This window comes from Epinephelus fuscoguttatus, linkage group LG1 (assembly GCF_011397635.1).
Source record: "Epinephelus fuscoguttatus linkage group LG1, E.fuscoguttatus.final_Chr_v1".
Classification (NCBI taxonomy): domain Eukaryota; kingdom Metazoa; phylum Chordata; class Actinopteri; order Perciformes; family Serranidae; genus Epinephelus; species Epinephelus fuscoguttatus.
The window spans coordinates 3851130-3872001 of NC_064752.1; the positions used below are offsets into that span (position 1 = coordinate 3851130).

At 42.8% G+C, this 20872-nt stretch overlaps 1 protein-coding gene across 1 annotated transcript; it reads right to left on the reverse strand.

The window, feature by feature from the left end:
* Positions 1-9: 9 nt before the first annotated feature.
* On the reverse strand, positions 10-18762 carry LOC125887135 (deoxynucleotidyltransferase terminal-interacting protein 1). The gene is made up of 13 exons (XM_049573710.1): positions 17767-18762; positions 12310-12380; positions 6510-6606; positions 4983-5081; positions 4662-4721; positions 4526-4582; positions 2850-2911; positions 2726-2768; positions 2477-2535; positions 1444-1504; positions 1186-1257; positions 354-409; positions 10-240 (listed from the first exon to the last, which is right to left on the reverse strand). The coding sequence occupies exons 1-13, from the start codon at positions 17839-17841 to the stop codon at positions 132-134; spliced, it is 921 nt and encodes a 306-aa protein (XP_049429667.1). The 5' UTR covers positions 17842-18762; the 3' UTR covers positions 10-131.
* Between the last annotated feature and the right edge of the window lie 2110 nt (positions 18763-20872).

Genomic DNA, 20872 nt, shown 5'->3' on the forward strand with positions numbered 1-20872 from the left:
TTTTTATTTAAAAAAAAACAGCAGTAACCATAACAATCACATGATAAATCTCTCTTCCCCTCATTGGTTCATTGTTTCTACAGCGTCTGCTCAGGTTTCACAATGATCTATTGGTGTGGCCGGGGGTGGGGTCAGAGGTCAGCATCTCTCTGAGCCTCCATGGCTCTCTGCATCTTCTCCACCATCCACAGAGGAACTGAGAACGGCTTCAACTCGTCCATCCTGACATCCGGGCAGTCCCTGCGCGCGTGCGCACACACACACACACACACACACACATACATATTACCATGGTAACCACAGACAGACAAACCTCAATTACCATGGAGACAGAGGAATGACATCAGACTCACTTGTACTCGTCACTACGAGACAGATCCTGGATGTCCTCCTCAATCAGCAGGTAGGCCTGGACACAAACACAAGTGTGGTGTGAAGGTAGCTCAATGTCTCTACTGTGTTCAGGCGCAGTGTGAAGGTAGCTCAATGTCTCTACTGTGTTCAGGCGCAGTGTGAAGGTAGCTCAGTGTCTCTGCTGTGTTCAGGCGCAATGTGAAGGTAGCTCAGTGTCTCTGCTGTGTTCAGGCGCAGTGTGAAGGCAGCTCAGTGTCTCTGCTGTGTTCAGGCGCAGTGTTAAGGTAGCTCAGTGTCTCTGCTGTGTTAAGGTAGCTCAATGTCTCTACTGTGTTCAGGCGCAGTGTGAAGGCAGCTCAGTGTCTCTGCTGTGTTAAGGCAGCTCAATGTCTCTACTGTGTTCAGGCACAGTGTGAAGGCAGCTCAGTGTCTCTGCTGTGTTAAGGTAGCTCAATGTCTCTACTGTGTTCAGGCACAGTGTGAAGGTAGCTCAGTGTCTCTGCTGTGTTCAGGCGCAGTGTGAAGGTAGCTCAGTGTCTCTACTGTGTTCAGGCACAGTGTGAAGGCAGCTCAGTGTCTCTGCTGTGTTAAGGTAGCTCAATGTCTCTACTGTGTACAGGCGCAGTGTGAAGGTAGCTCAGTGTCTCTACTGTGTTCAGGCGCAGTGTGAAGGTAGCTCAGTGTCTCTACTGTGTTCAGGCGCAGTGTGAAGGTAGCTCAATGTCTCTGCTGTGTTCAGGTGCAGTGTGAAGGTAGCTCAGTGTCTCTGCTGTGTTCAGGTGCAGTAGGAATCTCAGGGTTGTGTTTATGTTAAATGATTGGTCCTCTCACCATCTTCCCTCCGGTGGCTCTCATGTGGTGTCTCTCTGCCAGCCACTGCTTATCCTTCGCATCTGCGGCATACTGACACACACACACACACACACACACACACACACACTCAGGTGAGGCTCAGGTGAGTGTGTTCTTCAGTGCTCAGAGAGAAACACATGTTTTGTGTCGGAACTTGAACACAAGTCATTGATCTTTATTGACGTGTAGATGATGAACATGGTCACACTCACACACACGCACTCACACACTGTTTACCTTGAACAGATCAGCATGTTTGATATAGATGCGTCCTCTGGTCCCGCCCATCCCCAGCGCCCTGCAGTGACATCACAACACATGATGACTCACTTCCTGTTGATACTTTTCATGAACAGTAGTAACGTACAAAAGCGATGCAGTGACCTCACTTTACATCATGTGACCATGTTGGTAAGGTCAACATGGTCACATGACACAAGCGGTGACCTCTAGGGCTGAAACATGACCTCCATGTTCAAATTAACACGTTTACAGCCCGCCACAAAAAGACAGTGACTGTAACACCCCGCGGGTACGACACCACCCCTCTGAACGCCACCTGACGGAGACTCTAACACCCCGCAGGTACGACACCACCCCTGATAACGCCTCAGTTTCATTTTATTATAGTTTTGTTTTTATTAAATTGATTTTGGCTTTACTTTTATAAGTGTTTGTTTTTTTAATTATCTTATTTTTATTGCATTTTAATTTGTTTTTTAATAGTTAATTTTTTTTTATTAATGATGTTACATATTTTATGATCTACATATTATTTTATCATGACAATTGTGAGTGTGTAAAGCACTGGCAGAACTGTCTTTTAGGTGTCTGTTCTTGTCTATTGAATATTTGTTGATCATAGATGGAGCTAATCCTCACCTTAATCCTGCTACAGACCAGGACTGCCCGGCAGCATAAGTTACCATGGTTACTAGGCTGGGATTCAGGTTAACCACCTTGATAGAACAGAGTTGTGGCTCAGGTTGATGGAACAGAAACCGAAGTTTAGCTCGATGTTATCAGGCTTAGCCAGAACCATGGTTTCCATGGTTACCGATGTGAGGTTAATCTTAGCCACTTTGATGGAACAGAACTCTGGCTCACATTAGCCAGACTTGGCCATTTAAGCCTGGATTTGCCTTCAGCCTGCTTGATGGAATACCCCCCAGGTTAACAAGATGTTTACATGATGTTTACACCATGTTCACAAGATGTTTACAAGATGTTCACAAGATGTTTACAAGATGGTTACATGTTGCTGACTCACTTGTTGGCTCTGGAGCCGAGAACAAACGTGCTACCTTCGTTCAGTCTGGATGGATCCCACTGAAACACACACACACATTATTCAGTAGGTCATTACTGGACTGATGAATGAATGAATGAATGAATGAATGAACGACTATCTCTAGTGGTTTCTTGATGATGAGTCAGATGATGAAAATCAGCTGCTGTAACATTTGGGTGAGTCCATCTGTGTTACCTGTGTGTGTGTGTGTGTGTGTGTGTGTCTCACCTTTGGTCCTTCTCTCTTGATGGGATCAGACTTGAGCTTCACTCTGAGGACAAGAAGGTCACAGGTGGGTCAGGTATTCTAATCTACCTGGATACTGATGATGATGATGATGTCAGATACTCACTGAGTGGAGAAGGTGTGAGGTCGATCAGAGGAAACCACTGCCAAACCTGGACGAGTTCGTCTCTGTGGACACATGATGATCACAGTTAAAGATCCCATCCATGCTGTCACCTGTCTGTCACCTGAGACACCTGTCTGTTACCTGACACACCTGTCTGTCACCTGAGACACCTGTCTGTTACCTGACACACCTGTCTGTCAACTGAGACACCTGTGTGTCACCTGACCAGAGTCCTGCACAGGTCCAGTTTTCAAGATCCGCCCCGACCAGACCCGGCGACGTACAAACCCGCACCTGAACCGCAAACCCGCGCATCAGGCCAATTAGTACCGCAACCTTGTCCGACCCGTTGAAACACGACCCGCAGCCCGACCCGTAACCCGGATTTAAAGTAATCATGTTGGGTCATATTGGCTGAATATTGAACAGCATATCGCCACAGTTAAGGTGCCAGTGAGTAAACAACGACCTGAATGAAGCAGCTCTCACAATAAAAACCTGACTTCAGCTCCATCATCAACCCTCTGTGTTCTTCTCCCATACGAGTGTAAAAGCACTCCTTTGTTACGTTTAATGCTTTTAAACTTTTAATCTATGTAAAGGAACTTTACATGTGTAATAACAGACTTACTTTCTGTCCAGAGCGACGTTCAGCAGTTACGAGCCGTCACGTGTTTTTAGAATCCATCGAGGAGAGAAGTAATCCATCAGGGAAACACTTCAACACCTGCAAATCAGCTGTTTTTGCAGGTACCCGACCCAGTGCAGGACTCTGCACCTGACACACCTGTCTGTCAACTGTCACACCTGTCTGTCACCTGTCTGTCACCTGACACACCTGTCTGTCACCTGACACATCTAACACACCTGTCTGTCACCTGACACACCTGTCGGTCACCTGGAACACCTGTCGGTCACCTGTCACACCTGTCTGTCACCTGACACACCTGTCGGTCACCTGGAACACCTGTCGGTCACCTGTCACACCTGTCTGTCACCTGACACATCTGACACACCTGTCTGTCACCTGACACACCTGTCTGTCACCTGACATATCTGACACACCTGTCTGTCACCTGTCACACCTGTTGGTCACCTGGAACACCTGTCTGTCACTTGACACATCTGTCTGTCACCTGACACATCTGACACACCTGTCTGTCACCTGACACACCTGTCTGTCAACTGTCACACCTCTCTGTCACCTGACACACCTGCCTGTCACCTGACACACCTGACCCACCTGTCTGTCACCCGACACCCGTCTCTCACCTGACACATCTGACACACCTGTCTGTCACCTGTCACACCTGTCTGCCACCTGACACATCTGTCTGTCACCTGACTGTCACACCTGTCTGTCACCTGTCACACCTGTCTGCCACCTGACACATCTGTCTGTCACCTGACACACCTGTCACACCTGTCTGTCACCTGACACACCTGTCGGTCACCTGGAACACCTGTCGGTCACCTGGAACACCTGTCTGTCATCCGACATACCTGTCGGTCACCTGGAACACCTGTCTGTCACCTGACACACCTGTCGGTCAAAAGTTAGAAGCACACAGAGGTTACTGGTCTGAGTGATACTGTGGTCCTTAATGTCTGGTAAAGTGACGTCACCTGAACCTGGTCATCTGACTGCCAAACAAACACTTGAGAGGTAAGGGTACCTTCTTTGGGAGGGGGCTTCCTCTCTGAATGTAGTCTTCATCAGCAGTTCTGGACCTCTGACAGGACACAGAGAACCACATCAGAACTGGAACAGGTCACAGCAGGCTCTAGATGATATCATTGGTCACATCCTACCTTGATGGCGACTTCTGACCCCGCCCTCTTCACCTCCCCCTCTGGAAACAGCTGCTTGGCCTGGTGATGACATCAGAGGAGACCATAGTAACCGCACAGAGACACAGATGGCTGAGGTCAAAGATCATGAGGTCACAACCCTGTAGAACAACTGGTGTGATGTCACAGTGACATCATCATTGACATAATTTGTCATCATCTGTGTCTGAACATTTAGTGTGTAAAACAGGAAGTGAAGCACAACATCACAGAGACACAGGTGAGTACAGGTGGGCGTATGACCAGCTGGGTCACAGGTCAGACAACAGGGAGTGAGCTCACATGTTCTAGAACGTTCCTGCAGGCCTCTCTGATCAGCTGGTCAGTCTGAACGTCGTCTCCAACATTTTCCTTCACGTTCTCTGCTGCCTTTTCAAAGAACTGCAACAAAAACAACAGCATGAGAACTTTACTGACACATCTGCCTCCTCCACCTGGTAATCATAGCAACCAGCCAACACTGTTTGTATTGGATAGGGGTTAGAAAGACGTACAAACATTTATTTCCACTTATGCCAAGAACAGCCATGCTTTAACAGATATCACAAATTATTTTCTTATCTTGAGATAAACGTTACGTAGAGACAAAGAGCTTTGTTACATAGAGATAACAAACTTTGTTAGGTAGGTAACAAACGTTACATAGAGGTAAACTTTGTTGCATAGAGATAAACTTTACATAGAGATAAACTTTGTTGCATAGAGATGACAAATGTTACGTATACGTATAGATAAAAAACTTTGTTACATAGAGATAAACTTTGTTAGATGACAAGCGTTACATAGAGATAACAAGATAATGAAGATAATGAACAAACGTTATGTAGGGATGACAGACATTACGTAGAGATAACAAACGTTATGTAGAGTTAACAAACGTTACGTAGAGATAAACTTTGTTTTGTTGATAACAAAAGTTAGAGATAAACTTTGTTACATAGAGATAAACTCTGTTACGTATAGATATCAAACGTTATGTAGAGATTACAAACATTACGTAGAGATGACAAACGTAAAGATCACAAACATGTAGAGATAACAAACGTTGCATAAAGATGACAAACTGTTAGGTAGGGATAACAAAAATTACATAATGTTTGCTACATTGATATAACAAACTTTGTTACATAGAGATAACAAACATCAGGTAGAGATATCAAATGTTAACGTAGAAATAAACGTTACGAGATATCAAAATTTGTTACGTAGAGATAACAAATGTTACGTAGAGATTACAAACATGTAGAGATAACAAATGTTGTGTAGAGATAAACTGTTAGGTAAAGATAAGAAATTTTACGTAGAGATAACAAATGTTGTGTAGAAATAACTAACTTTGTTACACAGAGATAACAAATGTTAAATAGAGATAACCAGACACGGCTGCGTGACAATCGCACTTCCTGTAACTCTGAGGTAAAGCACGGGAGCAGCAATACATCGTGTGCGACAAATCCTGATTTCTTTTCCTTTGATGTCAGCACCGATTGGAATAAGTTGATTCGAAGGATGTGCATTCTTTATATTTGTTTCACTACAATAGAGACTATAACCACCATTGTTACCGTGGTTACCCAGTGTTTAGAATGGAGATGACGGGTGAAGGACCAGCAGGAACAGACAGACCTGAAGGAGTTACAGCCTCATCGGTTTTTAATGTGTCCGTCTCAAACACACCTGGGCTCATGATGATTATGATGATGATGATGATGATGAACTACTGAGAACTTTAAACAAGCTGCTCTGAAGAAGGCGGAGCTCTGCTATCAGCAGGTATCCACACCTGCTCACAAACCATCCATCCCTCACCTTATGGTACTTCCTGAACACAGCCATGATGTCATCGTTGAAGCTGGGCTGAAGCACCGCCCTCAACAGGTCCATGGACACCTGAGGATCAGTGTAACTACACACACACACACACACACACACACACACACACACACACAGTGTAAGACCCAGTGAAACCAGTTTGTTCGTCAGACCTGCTGCTGTCTGATCACTCACTGTTTATTTTGGTGGGCCAATTTCACGGAGGGCAATCAATGAATCAATCAGTCATGTGTAAATCTCTCAGAGTGCAGTAACTGATGGAGACAGTTTAAATCAGGACTTCAGACTGTTGTGATCACTTTTGGAGTCAGTGTGAGGTTGGTGGGGGTTTTTTACGACTGGCTCGTGTATGACCTGCAGATCTGTAGATGTTTTTTTTTTCTTTTCCATGTTGTCAAACGAGTGTTGTGAGTCCAACGCTGTGTCCGTGTGTGTGTGTGTATGTGTGTGAGAGGAGGGAAGTCTGGTAGTGAGTGATGAGGTCACTGTGATGTCACTGACACTCATCTCTGCGTCTGATGCAGGTCACATGGACAAAACTGTAGAGACATGATGTTTCAGGATGATTTAAAGCTACACTCAGGGGCTGCAACTGGAGTCCTGTTCATCTTTATATGTTTATGTGTTCATATATTTATATGTTTACGTGTTTGTGTTCATATATTTATATGTTTATATGTGTATGTGTTCATATATTTATATATTTATGTTTATATATTTGTGTGTTCATATATTTATATATTTATGTTTATATGTTTGTGTGTTCACATATTTATGTTTGTGTTCATATATTTATATCTTTATATGTGTATGTGTTCACATATTTATATGTTTGTGTTCATATATTTATATATGTATGTTTATATGTTTGTGTTCATATATTTATATATGTATGTTTATATGTTTGTGGGATCATATATTTATATCTTTATATGTGTATGTGTTCATATATTTATGTGTATATGACTGTGTTCGTATATTTATATATTTATGTCTGTGTGTTCATATGTTTATGTTTATATGTTTGTGTGTTCATATATTTATATGTTTGTGTGTTCATATGTTTATGTGTTCATATATTTATATATTTATATGTCTGTGTGTTCATATATTTATATGTTTGTGTGTTCATATATTTATATGTCTGTGTGTTCATATATTTATATGTCTGTGTGTTCATATGTTTATATGTCTGTGTGTTCATATGTTTATATGTTTGTGTTCATATATTTATATGTCTGTGTGTTCATATGTTTATATGTCTGTGTGTTCATATATTTATATGTCTGTGTGTTCATATGTTTATATGTCTGTGTTCATATATTTATATGTCTGTGTGTTCATATGTTTATATGTTTGTGTTCATATATTTATATGTCTGTGTGTTCATATGTTTATATGTTTGTGTGTTCATATGTTTATGTGTTCATATATTTATATATTTATATGTCTGTGTGTTCATATATTTATATGTCTGTGTGTTCATATATTTATATGTTTGTGTGTTCATATGTTTATGTGTTCATATATTTATATATTTATATGTCTGTGTGTTCATATATTTATATGTTTGTGTGTTCATATATTTATATGTCTGTGTGTTCATATATTTATATGTTTGTGTGTTCATATATTTATATGTCTGTGTGTTCATATGTTTATATGTCTGTGTGTTCATATATTTATATGTCTGTGTGTTCATATATTTATATGTTTGTGTGTTCATATATTTATATGTCTGTGTGTTCATATATTTATATGTTTGTGTGTTCATATATTTATATGTCTGTGTTCATATATTTATATATTTATATGTCTGTGTTCATATATTTATATGTTTGTGTGTTCATATATTTATATGTCTGTGTGTTCATATATTTATATGTCTGTGTTCATATATTTATATGTTTGTGTGTTCATATATTTATATGTCTGTGTGTTCATATATTTATATATTTATATGTCTGTGTTCATATATTTATATGTTTGTGTGTTCATATATTTATATGTTTGTGTGTTCATATATTTATATGTCTGTGTTCATATATTTATATGTCTGTGTGTTCATATATTTATATGTCTGTGTGTTCATATATTTATATGTCTGTGTTCATATATTTATATGTTTGTGTGTTCATATATTTATATGTCTGTGTTCATATATTTATATGTTTGTGTGTTCATATATTTATATGTCTGTGTTCATATATTTATATGTCTGTGTGTTCATATATTTATATGTTTGTGTGTTCATATATTTATATGTGATCAGAGAAGTCCCATGGAAAAGGTGCCCCCGATGGAGTTGGCGGTGCAGTGAAGTGCACTGCTGACTCTGCTGTCCAAAGGGGTGAAGATGTCCAGACCCCAGAAGATTTTTACAACCTCCTAACAGAGAGGAAATCTGATGTCAAGTTCTTCTGGGTGACTGAGGAGGACATCAGACAATTTGATGAAGCGGTCCCTGAGGTTGTGCCTCCTGTAAAGGGAACTTTGGCGATGCGCCAATTAATCTCCACTGAACCAGGGAAAGTCATGCACAGAGAGATCTCCTGCTTCTGTAGCAGACCAAATATCTGCCAATGCCACAATCCCATAATGGTCAACCTCCAAACAGCCAGTGCCTGGGCCAGTGCTTGGGCCAGCGCCCATGAGAGCAGTGATCTAAATGGAAAGTTTATCATGGTGAATTATGAAGGTCAGCCATTTGTGGGGCAGGTCCTTCAAGTAGTTGGGGAAGAGATTGAGGTGAGCTGCACGCAGCAACTGGGAGGAAAAAATGCATTCACTTGGCCACATCGTGCTGACATCATTTTTTTCTACGCAGCTGAAGTGCTCAAAGTGATTGCAGAGCCAGAGCCTCTCAATTCACGGCACACATGGCTAATGCATTCAGACTGGGAATACTTTAATACACAAAACTGAGATGAGATATTGTTTACCAATGTTGACCCAACATTTGAAAATGTTCCGATTTTGTTAAAAGATACTTCACTGTTGCCATTTAGGATAGTGTTATAGTGTTGTAGTGTTGTATCAAATGTAATCTTATGTGAAGTGTTTTTGATGGGTTAGGGTTAGAGTTAGGTTTAAGTCTCTATTTAAGAAAACTTAAATAGAGACTGATGACTAAACACATTACTATTTGAAATGAAAATGCATTTTTTTCAGCATATTTCATGTCATAACTAATGTTGTCAGGTGGTACAACCAATTTAAACCAATGAATGATAGGTTAAAGTGACCAAATGGTTTCTAAATGTAATGTGTGTAGTTATTATACTGAATATATGAATTTGTGTATTTGTGTAATTATTTTCCTGACTTTAAATGTAAAATTGGATGTTAACGATACTTAAAACCTGACCTGCAGAATGCAAAAATCTTAAATTATTGTAAAAAAAAAAAAAAAAAAACCCACAATGATAAAATAATAATGTGTTACCTAGTGTAGACACCCTAAGGGATAGTTGGCAAAGAATTAATCTTATATATATATATATATATATATATATATATATATTATTTATAAATATTTGGTTGCGCCGCCTGACATTTTTTTTGTCATGAAGTTAAAAATACTGTTAAAAATGAGTTAAAACTGTTAGAAAATTTATTCAATAAATAAGAATTGTTCAAACACATTGTTCTGGACTCAAAAATATGCACTACATCTATATTGAAAATACTTTTTAAAAATACCTTTTTAGAAGCTTTATTTGTCATTGACCCATATGTTTGTGTGTTCATATTTTTATATATTTATATGTTTGTGTTGTGAGAACATGTCAGAGCTCCCGGAGGAAACCCACGCTGACACAGGGAGAACATGTCAGAGCACCTGGAGGAAACCCACGCTGACACAGGGAGAACATGTGGGAGCACCTGGAGGAAACCCACACTGACACGAGAAGAACATGTGGGAGCACCTGGAGGAAACCCACACTGACACGAGAAGAACATGTGGGAGCACCTGGAGGAAACCCACACTGACACGGGGAGAACATGTCAGAGCACCTGGAGGAAACCCACGCTGACACAGGGAGAACATGTCAGAGCACCTGGAGGAAACCTACGCTGACACAGGGAGAACATGTCAGAGCACCTGGAGGAAACCCACACTGACACGAGAAGAACATGTCAGAGCACCTAGAGGAAACCCACGCTGACACAGGGAGAACATGTCAGAGCACCTGGAGGAAACCCACACTGACACAGGGAGAACATGTCAGAGCACCTGGAGGAAACCCACGCTGACACAGGGAGAACATGTCAGAGCACCTGGAGGAAACCCACGCTGACACGAGAAGAACATGTCAGAGCACCTGGAGGAAACCCATGCTGACACAGGGAGAACATGTCAGAGCACCTGGAGGAAACCCACGCTGACACGAGAAGAACATGTCAGAGCACCTGGAGGAAACCCATGCTGACACGGGGAGAACATGTCAGAGCACCTGGAGGAAACCCACGCTGACACGAGAAGAACATGTCAGAGCACCTGGAGGAAACCCACGCTGACACAGGGAGAACATGTTGGAGCACCTGGAGGAAACCCACGCTGACACGGGGAGAACATGTCGGAGCACCTGGAGGAAACCCACGCTGACACGAGGAGAACATGTCGGAGTACCCGGAGGTAACCCACGCTGACACGGGGAGAACATGTCGGAGCACCCGGAGGAAACCCACGCTGACACAGGGAGAACATGTCAGAGCACCCGGAGGTAACCCATGCTGACACGGGGAGAACATGTCAGAGCACCTGGAGGAAACCCACGCTGACACGAGAAGAACATGTCAGAGCACCTGGAGGAAACCCACGCTGACACGGGGAGAACATGTCAGAGCACCTGGAGGAAACCCACGCTGACACGAGAAGAACATGTCAGAGCACCTGGAGGAAACCCACGCTGACACAGGGAGAACATGTCAGAGCACCTGGAGGAAACCCACGCTGACACGAGAAGAACATGTCAGAGCACCTGGAGGAAACCCACGCTGACACGGGGAGAACATGTCAGAGCACCTGGAGGAAACCCACGCTGACACGAGAAGAACATGTCAGAGCACCTGGAGGAAACCCACGCTGACACAGGGAGAACATGTCGGAGCACCTGGAGGAAACCCACGCTGACACAGGGAGAACATGTCAGAGCACCTGGAGGAAACCCACGCTGACACAGGGAGAACATGTCAGAGCACCTGGAGGAAACCCACTCTGACACAGGGAGAACATGTCAGAGCACCTGGAGGAAACCCACTCTGACACAGGGAGAACATGTGTGAGCACCTGGAGGAAACCCACGCTGACACAGGGAGAACATGTCAGAGCACCTGGAGGAAACCCACGCTGACACAGGGAGAACATGTCAGAGCACCTGGAGGAAACCCACGCTGACAGAATGAGAACATGTCAGAGCACCTGGAGGAAACCCACGCTGACACAGGGAGAACATGTCAGAGCACCTGGAGGAAACCCACGCTGACACAGGGAGAACATGTCAGAGCACCTGGAGGAAACCCACGCTGACACGGGGAGAACATGTCAGAGCACCTGGAGGAAACCCACGCTGACACAGGGAGAACATGCAAACTCCATACAGAAGGGCTTCCTCCTGGGATCGAACCAAGAACTATCTTGCTGTGAGGCAACAGTGCTAACCACCACACCACTGTGCTCATCATCATTAATTTTATTATTATTATTATTATTATTATTATATGTTCGTATATTTATGTTTGTGTATGTTAATATATTTGAAGTAGTACTGACCTGACAGTCATGTGTGAGCGTCGTCCTCGTCTGTGAATCTGTCTGTGTTTGATCATCAGGTTCCAGGGCTTCTACACACACACACACACACACACACACACACACACACACAAACACTTATCAATAACTGATCAATGAATCAACATAAGGAACATTTAATATCTGAAACTGTCAAAATGTCTTCATGCTAACAGTTAGCCGTATGATGCTAACAGTCAGTCATATGATGCTAACAGTTAGTCATATGATGCTAAAAGTTAACCATATGATGCTAACAGTCAGTCATATGATGCTAAAAGTTACCCGTATGATGCTAACAGTCAGTCATATGATGCTAACAGTTAGTCATATGATGCTAACAGTCAGTCATATGATGCTAAGTTACCCGTATGATGCTAACAGTTAGTCATATGATGCTAACAGTCAGTCATATGATGCTAAAAGTTAGTCATATGATGCTAACAGTCAGTCATATGATGCTAACAGTCAGTCATATGATGCTAATAGTTACCCGTATGATGCTAACAGTCAGTCATATGATGCTAACAGTTAGTCATATGATGCTAACAGTCGGTCATATGATGCTAACAGTCAGTCATATGATGCTAAAAGTTACCCGTATGATGCTAACAGTCAGTCATATGATGCTAACAGTTAGTCATATGATGCTAACAGTCGGTCATATGATGCTAACAGTCAGTCATATGATGCTAAAAGTTACCCGTATGATGCTAACAGTCAGTCATATGATGCTAACAGTTAGTCATATGATGCTAACAGTCGGTCATATGATGCTAACAGTCAGACATATGATGCTAAAAGTTACCCGTATGATGCTAACAGTTAGTCATATGATGCTAAGAGTCAGTCATATGATGGTAACACTTAGCCCTATGATACTAACAGTTAGCTGCATAATGCTAAGCAGGATCAGTGAAAACTGAGTTTGTTCAGCTTGAGATGAAACTCTGAGTTTTCCGTTTCACAAAGCCAGTTCAGTGTAACTCTTAGTCAGTTACGGTGATGTGGTGATGTTACCACCCACCCCTGGGTCGTCCAGACCACAATGTCATTCTTTTACTCCCACGATACAGGCAGAAATTGAAAACAAAAAATCCAGAACAAAATCATTAAAACATGGGACAATGACTCTATTGAAGCTCTCAGGGGCTGCATAGAATCGACTGATTGGGATGTGTTTTTCAAAAACAACAACTGAGGAGTTTGCCCTTCTGTATTTAAGAAGGGCAAACTCCTCAGGTCCAGTTTCTGCTGTTTATTTACAGTACAGGCTAAAAGTTTGGACACGCCTTCTCATTCAATGCGTTTTCTTTATTTTCATGACTATTTACATTGTAGATTCTCACTGAAGGCATCAAAACTATGAATGAACACATGTGGAGTTATGTACTTAACAAAAAAAGGTGAAATAACTGAAAACATGTTTTATATTCTAGTTTCTTCAAAATAGCCACCCTTTGCTCTGATTACTGCTTTGCACACTCTTGGCATTCTCTCCATGAGCTTCAAGAGGTAGTCACCTGAAATGGTTTCCAACAGTCTTGAAGGAGTTCCCAGAGGTGTTTAGCACTTGTTGGCCCCTTTGCCTTCACTCTGCGGTCCAGCTCACCCCAAACCATCTCCATTGGGTTCAGGTCCGGTGACTGTGGAGGCCAGGTCATCTGCCGCAGCACTCCATCACTCTCCTTCTTGGTCAAATAGCCCTTACACAGCCTGGAGGTGTGTTTGGGGTCATTGTCCTGTTGAAAAATAAATGATCGTCCAACTAAACGCAAACCGGATGGGATGGCATGTCACTGCAGGATGCTGTGGTAGCCATGCTGGTTCAGTGTGCCTTCAATTTTGAATAAATCCCCAACAGTGTCACCAGCAAAACACCCCCACACCATCACACCTCCTCCTCCATGCTTCACAGTGGGAACCAGGCATGTTCACCTTTTCTGCGTCTCACAAAGACACGGCGGTTGGAACCAAAGATCTCAAATTTGGACTCATCAGACCAAAGCACAGATTTCCACTGGTCTAATGTCCATTCCTTGTGTTTCTTGGCCCAAACAAATCTCTTCTGCTTGTTGCCTCTCCTTAGCAGTGGTTTCCTAGCAGCTATTTGACCATGAAGGCCTGATTCACTCAGTCTCCTCTTAACAGTTGTTCTAGAGATGGGTCTGCTGCTAGAACTCTGTGTGGCATTCATCTGGTCTCTGATCTGAGCTGCTGTTAACTTGCGATTTCTGAGGCTGGTGACTCGGATGAACTTATCCTCAGAAGCAGAGGTGACTCTTGGTCTTCCTTTCCTGGGTCGGTCCTCATGTGTGCCAGTTTACTTTGTAGCGCTTGATGGTTTTTGCGACTCCACTTGGGGACACATTTAAAGTTTTTGCAATTTTCCGGACTGACTGACCTTCATTTCTTAAAGTAATGATGGCCACTCGTTTTTCTTTAGTTAGCTGATTGGTTCTTGGCATAATATGAATTTTAACAGTTGTCCAATAGGGCTGTCGGCTGTGTATTAACCTGACTTCTGCACAACACAACTGATGGTCCCAACCCCATTGATAAAGCAAGAAATTCCACTAATTAACCCTGATAAGGCACACCTGTGAAGTGGAAACCATTTCAGGTGACTACCTCTTGAAGCTCATGGAGAGAATGCCAAGAGTGTGCAAAGCAGTAATCAGAGCAAAGGGTGGCTATTTTGAAGAAACTAGAATATAAAACATGTTTTCAGTTATTTCACCTTTTTTTGTTAAGTACATAACTCCACATGTGTTCATTCATAGTTTTGATGCCTTCAGTGAGAATCTACAATGTAAATAGTCATGAAAATAAAGAAAACGCATTGAATGAGAAGGTGTGTCCAAACTTTTGGCCTGTACTGTATATCTAAAGGAGAAGGCTCACTCCTTTGAGGACAGCAATGTGAAAATCTTGGACAGAGAGGACAGACGGTTCGAAAGAGGGGTGAAAGAATCCATCTACGTTAAAATAGAGAAGCCGTCTCTAAACAGGGGAGGTGGCCTGAGGCACCACCTATCCCCCATTTACAATGCGGCCCTTGCTGCTGTACCTAAGAGATTGAACAACAAAGACTGCCCGAAACTAACCTCAAGTGGCTCTAAGAAACACAACGACAGTCGTTCACTGGTAACCACACATCATGCCTAACGACTGTTGCTCACCAGTGGCCCCACTCACTCCTAACGACTGTCGCTCACTAGTGTGACTCACCTGACCCAAACAATGGTCCAGTGAAACTCCACTAACGAAGTATTGTCTTATGAGGGTGGTGGGTGTACACCTCCACAGAGGTTAAAAACCTGAGTCTTACTCCACTGTTTGTCAGACTAGTGAGGACTAGTCAGACCGATGCGTTGAGAACTGATGAAGCCGCTTGGATAAGAGGCGAAACGTCTTCTAGACAAAATCAAAGTCCAGTTGCCTACGATTTAATTGTTGCTAGTAATGCTAGCAAAACGTCAGCAATATGGAACTTTTATACACTGGAAGGTGAAGGCAGCACAACAGCCACTTGTAAAATGTGTAAGTCTAGCGTTTCATGAGGGGGAAAAGACAGAGCTCATTTCAACACAACCAATATGATACGCCATCTGGAAAGGAAACATCCATCACAGCATGCCGAGTTCGAGGCAGCAAGTAAAAAGCCACAGAACCAACCAACATTGGCGGAGGCTTTGAAAAGGAGAGAGAAATTTCCCTAGGACCACAATGAAGCCAAAAAGATCACAGCCAAGATAAACAGACCTCATGGGACAACTTGGATGCATTCTTTTTTTTCCTTTCTTAATGCTTTGCAGAGTATCGGATCGGACTCGGTTTCAAAATAAAGGATCGGATGCAAAAAAAATGTGATCTGGACATCCCTAGCACCCGTAACATATGCTCAGTTTGCTTCAGTCATTCATTCATTTGAACGTTGTTGTATTGCCTGCCTTTAGTAATATCATTAATTAAAGATTATTTTTATGGGCGTTTTGCCTTTATTGACAGGACAGAGAGTGAAATGGGGAGACACAGAGAGAGAGAGAGAGAGACTGGGGACTGACATGCAGCAAAGAGCCACGAGCCGGATTCGAACCCGCAGCCGCTGCAACGAGGCGATGCCCCTGAACATGGGGCGCCGGCACTATCCACTACGCTACCGACGCCCCAGTAATATCATTAATTCATTTCACTACTTGGGATTCAGGTGGGTGAGTGTGAGCTAGCATTTTCAATATGACCATTTCATTTCAGTTTGTGGCTGGTAGCCTATATTCCTTTTTTAATTCACTTCGCTCCTTAGTAATTAAACAATATCTCTCAACGTGTTGTCCACATTTATATATCCTGCATGAACCAACACGGTGAGAACAAACGGGGCGCATTATCTAAGATGCGCTTTTTGTAGTCCATCTTCAGAACATTGTAGTTTCACCACAGTAGACCCACATCAAGACAGCTGCGTTCAGAGGGCTCGGAGGTTTCCGAGGACCTGGCGTGAAAAGCCCGGAAAAAAACCCTACTTCCAGAAAAATTGCGTTCAACGCCTCACATTGGACCTTGGACGTAAACAAATACAGCTGTACGAGGCTATCTCTGCTGTAGCCCAATGGAGCTGGGCTGATGTTGTTAGCCTTTTTGGCTAAATGAGGAGGTCAAAGACGTTTTGCTAACGTATGGTGTCGGCAATGTTACTAATTCTACGTATAATTATACACGGAATATTCAAATTACATGGAGCAGTGGACAATTTGCTTAAAGATGTCTTTGAGATGCATTTTTTTACCCAAGAAAAATAATTTGACTCGCTGGTAGCAAAGGGGGCCGCCATTGCTGTAAAGTCATGCCGCATCAACTCGGGGTCCTCGGGTTGCTACACTTCAGCAGGATGTTCCGAGTGAAAAATTCCGCTCCGACCACGTGTTCAAAGCACTTTTCCCCACGAGTTAATGGTCGGGACCTCGGAACCTCCGACCTTATGAACGCCGCTCAACATCCACCGTGCATCAACACGTGGCCCAGTGTAAGTGCAGTCGGATCCTCTCAGCACCTTAGGAGTTCTCCTCCACATGTTCCCTTGACCTCGTGACGTTTTCCTTCGAGCTCAAGGGGAAATGGTTAGGAAAAGACGATAGTAGGGACTTTTCGACCGTAGCCATGTGTCTGACCAATGACGTCACAGCGTGTCTAACAATGACGTCACAGCGTGTCTAACCAATGACGTCACAGTGTTTCATCTAAACTGAGTCGAAGTGTTTCATTAAAGGTTCTGTTTATTTTACTGAAAAACAAACAACTGTTGTTTCTGTTTATGTGTCAACAGCAGTGACGTCAGTTACAACACAACACACTGTTCAGGACGCGCTCTGACAGAATGAAGTCAGACTAGAAGCTAGCTAAGCTAACTCGTTAGCCACTGTTAGCTGCTGTTCTTACCGGGCTCTGTTCCGGCTGCTCCGGTCCGTCCTGTTCCAGCCAGTCCCGGCCTCCCTCACTGCGGTGGGCTCCCATGGTAGAACCGCTGCTCACCCGCTCCGGTCCGATCCGGGACCAACCGAGTTAACACCGTTCGGATGAGCTCGGCTAGGCTAACAGCAGCTAAAGCTAACAGCGGCAGCGGATGTTAGCGGTTTGATCTCCGGTTTGTTCCCGTGGATCACCGCGCTGACAGACACCGGGAGGCTCAGAGAGCGTTACTGAGCAACTGATAATCGATAACAAACACGGACTGATATCAGAGACTATTGATAAACCTCTTTGTTTCCAGGAAGTTACACCCCGTTTCTTCCTCTGCTAATGTAAAGTTTCCGGTCATTAATTTCAAAATAAAGGCACCCTCCCTGCAGATCCAAACATCCGGGTCCTATTTCAGAAAGATCAGTGAAACTCTGAGTTTGTTCAGCCTGAGATGAAACCCTGAGTCAGTTACTATGGCAACACACTCTGTGAAGCTAACCTGCTGAGTCACAGGTTTGCTTCATGTCAGCCTGAGGCTGAGCGTGTAGCAGGAAGTAGAAACATGGCGTGTCCTTTAGTGAATGAAGTGGTGGAGGTTGAGGCCCAGTGTATTCAGAGGCTGTTGTGTAAGGAGAAGGTGATTAGAGCCTGTTTGGATGTCTCCCTGGAGGAGTGTCTATATGAAAGATACTGTTTGACCTCACACTCTGTCATTTATCTAACAATCTGTTCCACCCACATATATCACATATTACACATCCTGGATTTACATTATCATCACAGCACATTTTATGCATTGTCCTTTGATTCTTTTCTTTATAACATCAGAGACACTGAACACATCAGAGAGACAGCGGTTTGTCGGCCCGTAAGAAAAGTGTCTCTGGCTCTGAAAAGACTTTGGACCCTTGTTGTGGTTTTCCCTGGACATAAATCACAGTCCATTATTAAAGTAATTACCACGGAGCATCGGTGGCTCAGTGGATGGAGCGGACGCCCGTGATCAGACGCAGCGGCCGCGGGTTCAAACCCAGCCTGCTGTCCTGTGCTACATGTCGTTCCCTCTCTCCCCATAACGTTATGCTGTCCTGACATTAAAGGCAACAAAAGCCCAAAAATAATGTTTAAAAAAAGAACTGCAGGTTTGTCAGTGTTGATGAGAAATGAATCTACGTGGATACATGATGCAGTGATTCATGAATACTTTTCATATATTCAGAGACTCTGCGGTGTAACTGGCTCACTGATGGGACTCAACATCCCATAATAGCTCCATGTGAGAATAAAGGGGATTACATGAAGTCATTTCACAGCAGTTAAATGAACCTCAGCCTAATATTGACAGAGTGAAGTCAGTAGAAACAAAACTTTTACCAGTCTGTTTGATAGCTGTGTGTTTGATGTTGAGTTTGTGCCCAGTGTGTTTGGGCTCCATCACATGACAGCTGAATAATTTATATTCAAATATATGAACACTGTTAAGATAGAAACATGTTTCTGTATGTTAGACACATGACCTCATCACATGACATCACATCACCTCACATATGAACACGCTCTGCAGGCTGTTCCCATCACACCTCACTCTGTTCAGCTGATGGAGCACATTGATTTTTCATGTCTTCAAATCTCTGATTCAGTTCTGGATGAAATCAGTGGCTCTGCTTTTAACTCCACTTCCTGTCTCTGAGAGTCACGTTATCTGCACTCTACTGATGATGTCTGTTGGTGCTCACTGTGAACCAGCTTCCCTCAGGATCAGTCAGCTCAGAGATCAGGATCAGAGTTTGTTGAGCCTGCCCTCTGAGATAGGGCCCTGGTTTCATTGTTATTATCAGTATTGATACTGAAACTGTTGAATGAGTCTGTGGGAGTGTTTGAACGTTACGGTCAACAGCAAGTCAGTGGTTCCTGCTGCGTCTCTGAAACTTTGACCAAACTGGATCAGAAACATTATTCATTGTACAAATTTTGTTCAGTTTATAAAATAAAGAGGTAGAATTACATATTATTATGTATTATCATTATTATGATTTGAATTTGAGTATTTTGTTATATGCTGATGATAATGTTTTAGTTGCTGTAAATGAGATTAATTTACAAAAAATGCTGAATATTATGAGTTTATGGTGTGGTAAATGGCAACTTGCCATCAACAGTGATAAAAACTAGATTATGTATTTTAGAAGACCTTGTGAGCAGCAGAGCAACCACATATTTCAGTTTGGATTAAGTCCCTGAAAGTATGTTACTTCATATAAATATCTTGGTCTTGTTTTTAGTGAAAATATGACCTTCTCCGATGGAAGAAAATCTTTTGTGTTGAGTCAGCAGGCAGCAGGGAGAGCTTTAAGGTCTGTAATGTGTTAAATGAAAGTGTGCCTTGACCTAGGTTTTTTTTTACATTTTCAAAACTTTATGATTCAGTGGTTGGCTCAGTTTTATTTTATGCAGCAGGTGTGTGGGGTTTTAAAAATAGCCCTGACAGTAATGCTATTCAGACTCGAGCCATGAGGTGCTTTCCAGGGGTTCACACATATACTGCTAAAGGGGCTATTGAAGGGGACACGGGATGGGTGTCATGTCTTGTGAAACAGAGATGTGAAACAGTTTGGTTGTGGAACCGCCTTGTTCAATTGCCAGAGGAAAGGCTGACCAAACAGATTTTTAACTGGGATAGAACTCATAATCATCCTTGGGCAAAAGAGGTTTCTGTATTAACTAACCCTAACCCTTGTGTTCCTTCAGCCCTGAGCAGTAATGATTTTATGAGCTTTTTTAATGACAAAATTCTAACTATTAGAGGCAAAATTCATGGCCTCCTGTCCTCAGACAGTAGCTACCTATCTAACCTCAAACACAGCTGTAAGACCTAATATTTATTAGGGTCCGGGCAGCTAAGCTGCCAGGACACTATTGTAATCCTAGGTATTCTTCTCCTTCTTCTTTCTTCTTCCGAGGAAATCATACTTCCCATGGATGAAAACTCACCAAACTTTGCACAAAGGTCCAGTCTCATGCCAGATATCCTCAGCTGTAAACTCAAGCCAATAGTCCTGATGGTGGCGCTACAGCAAGCCTCTAA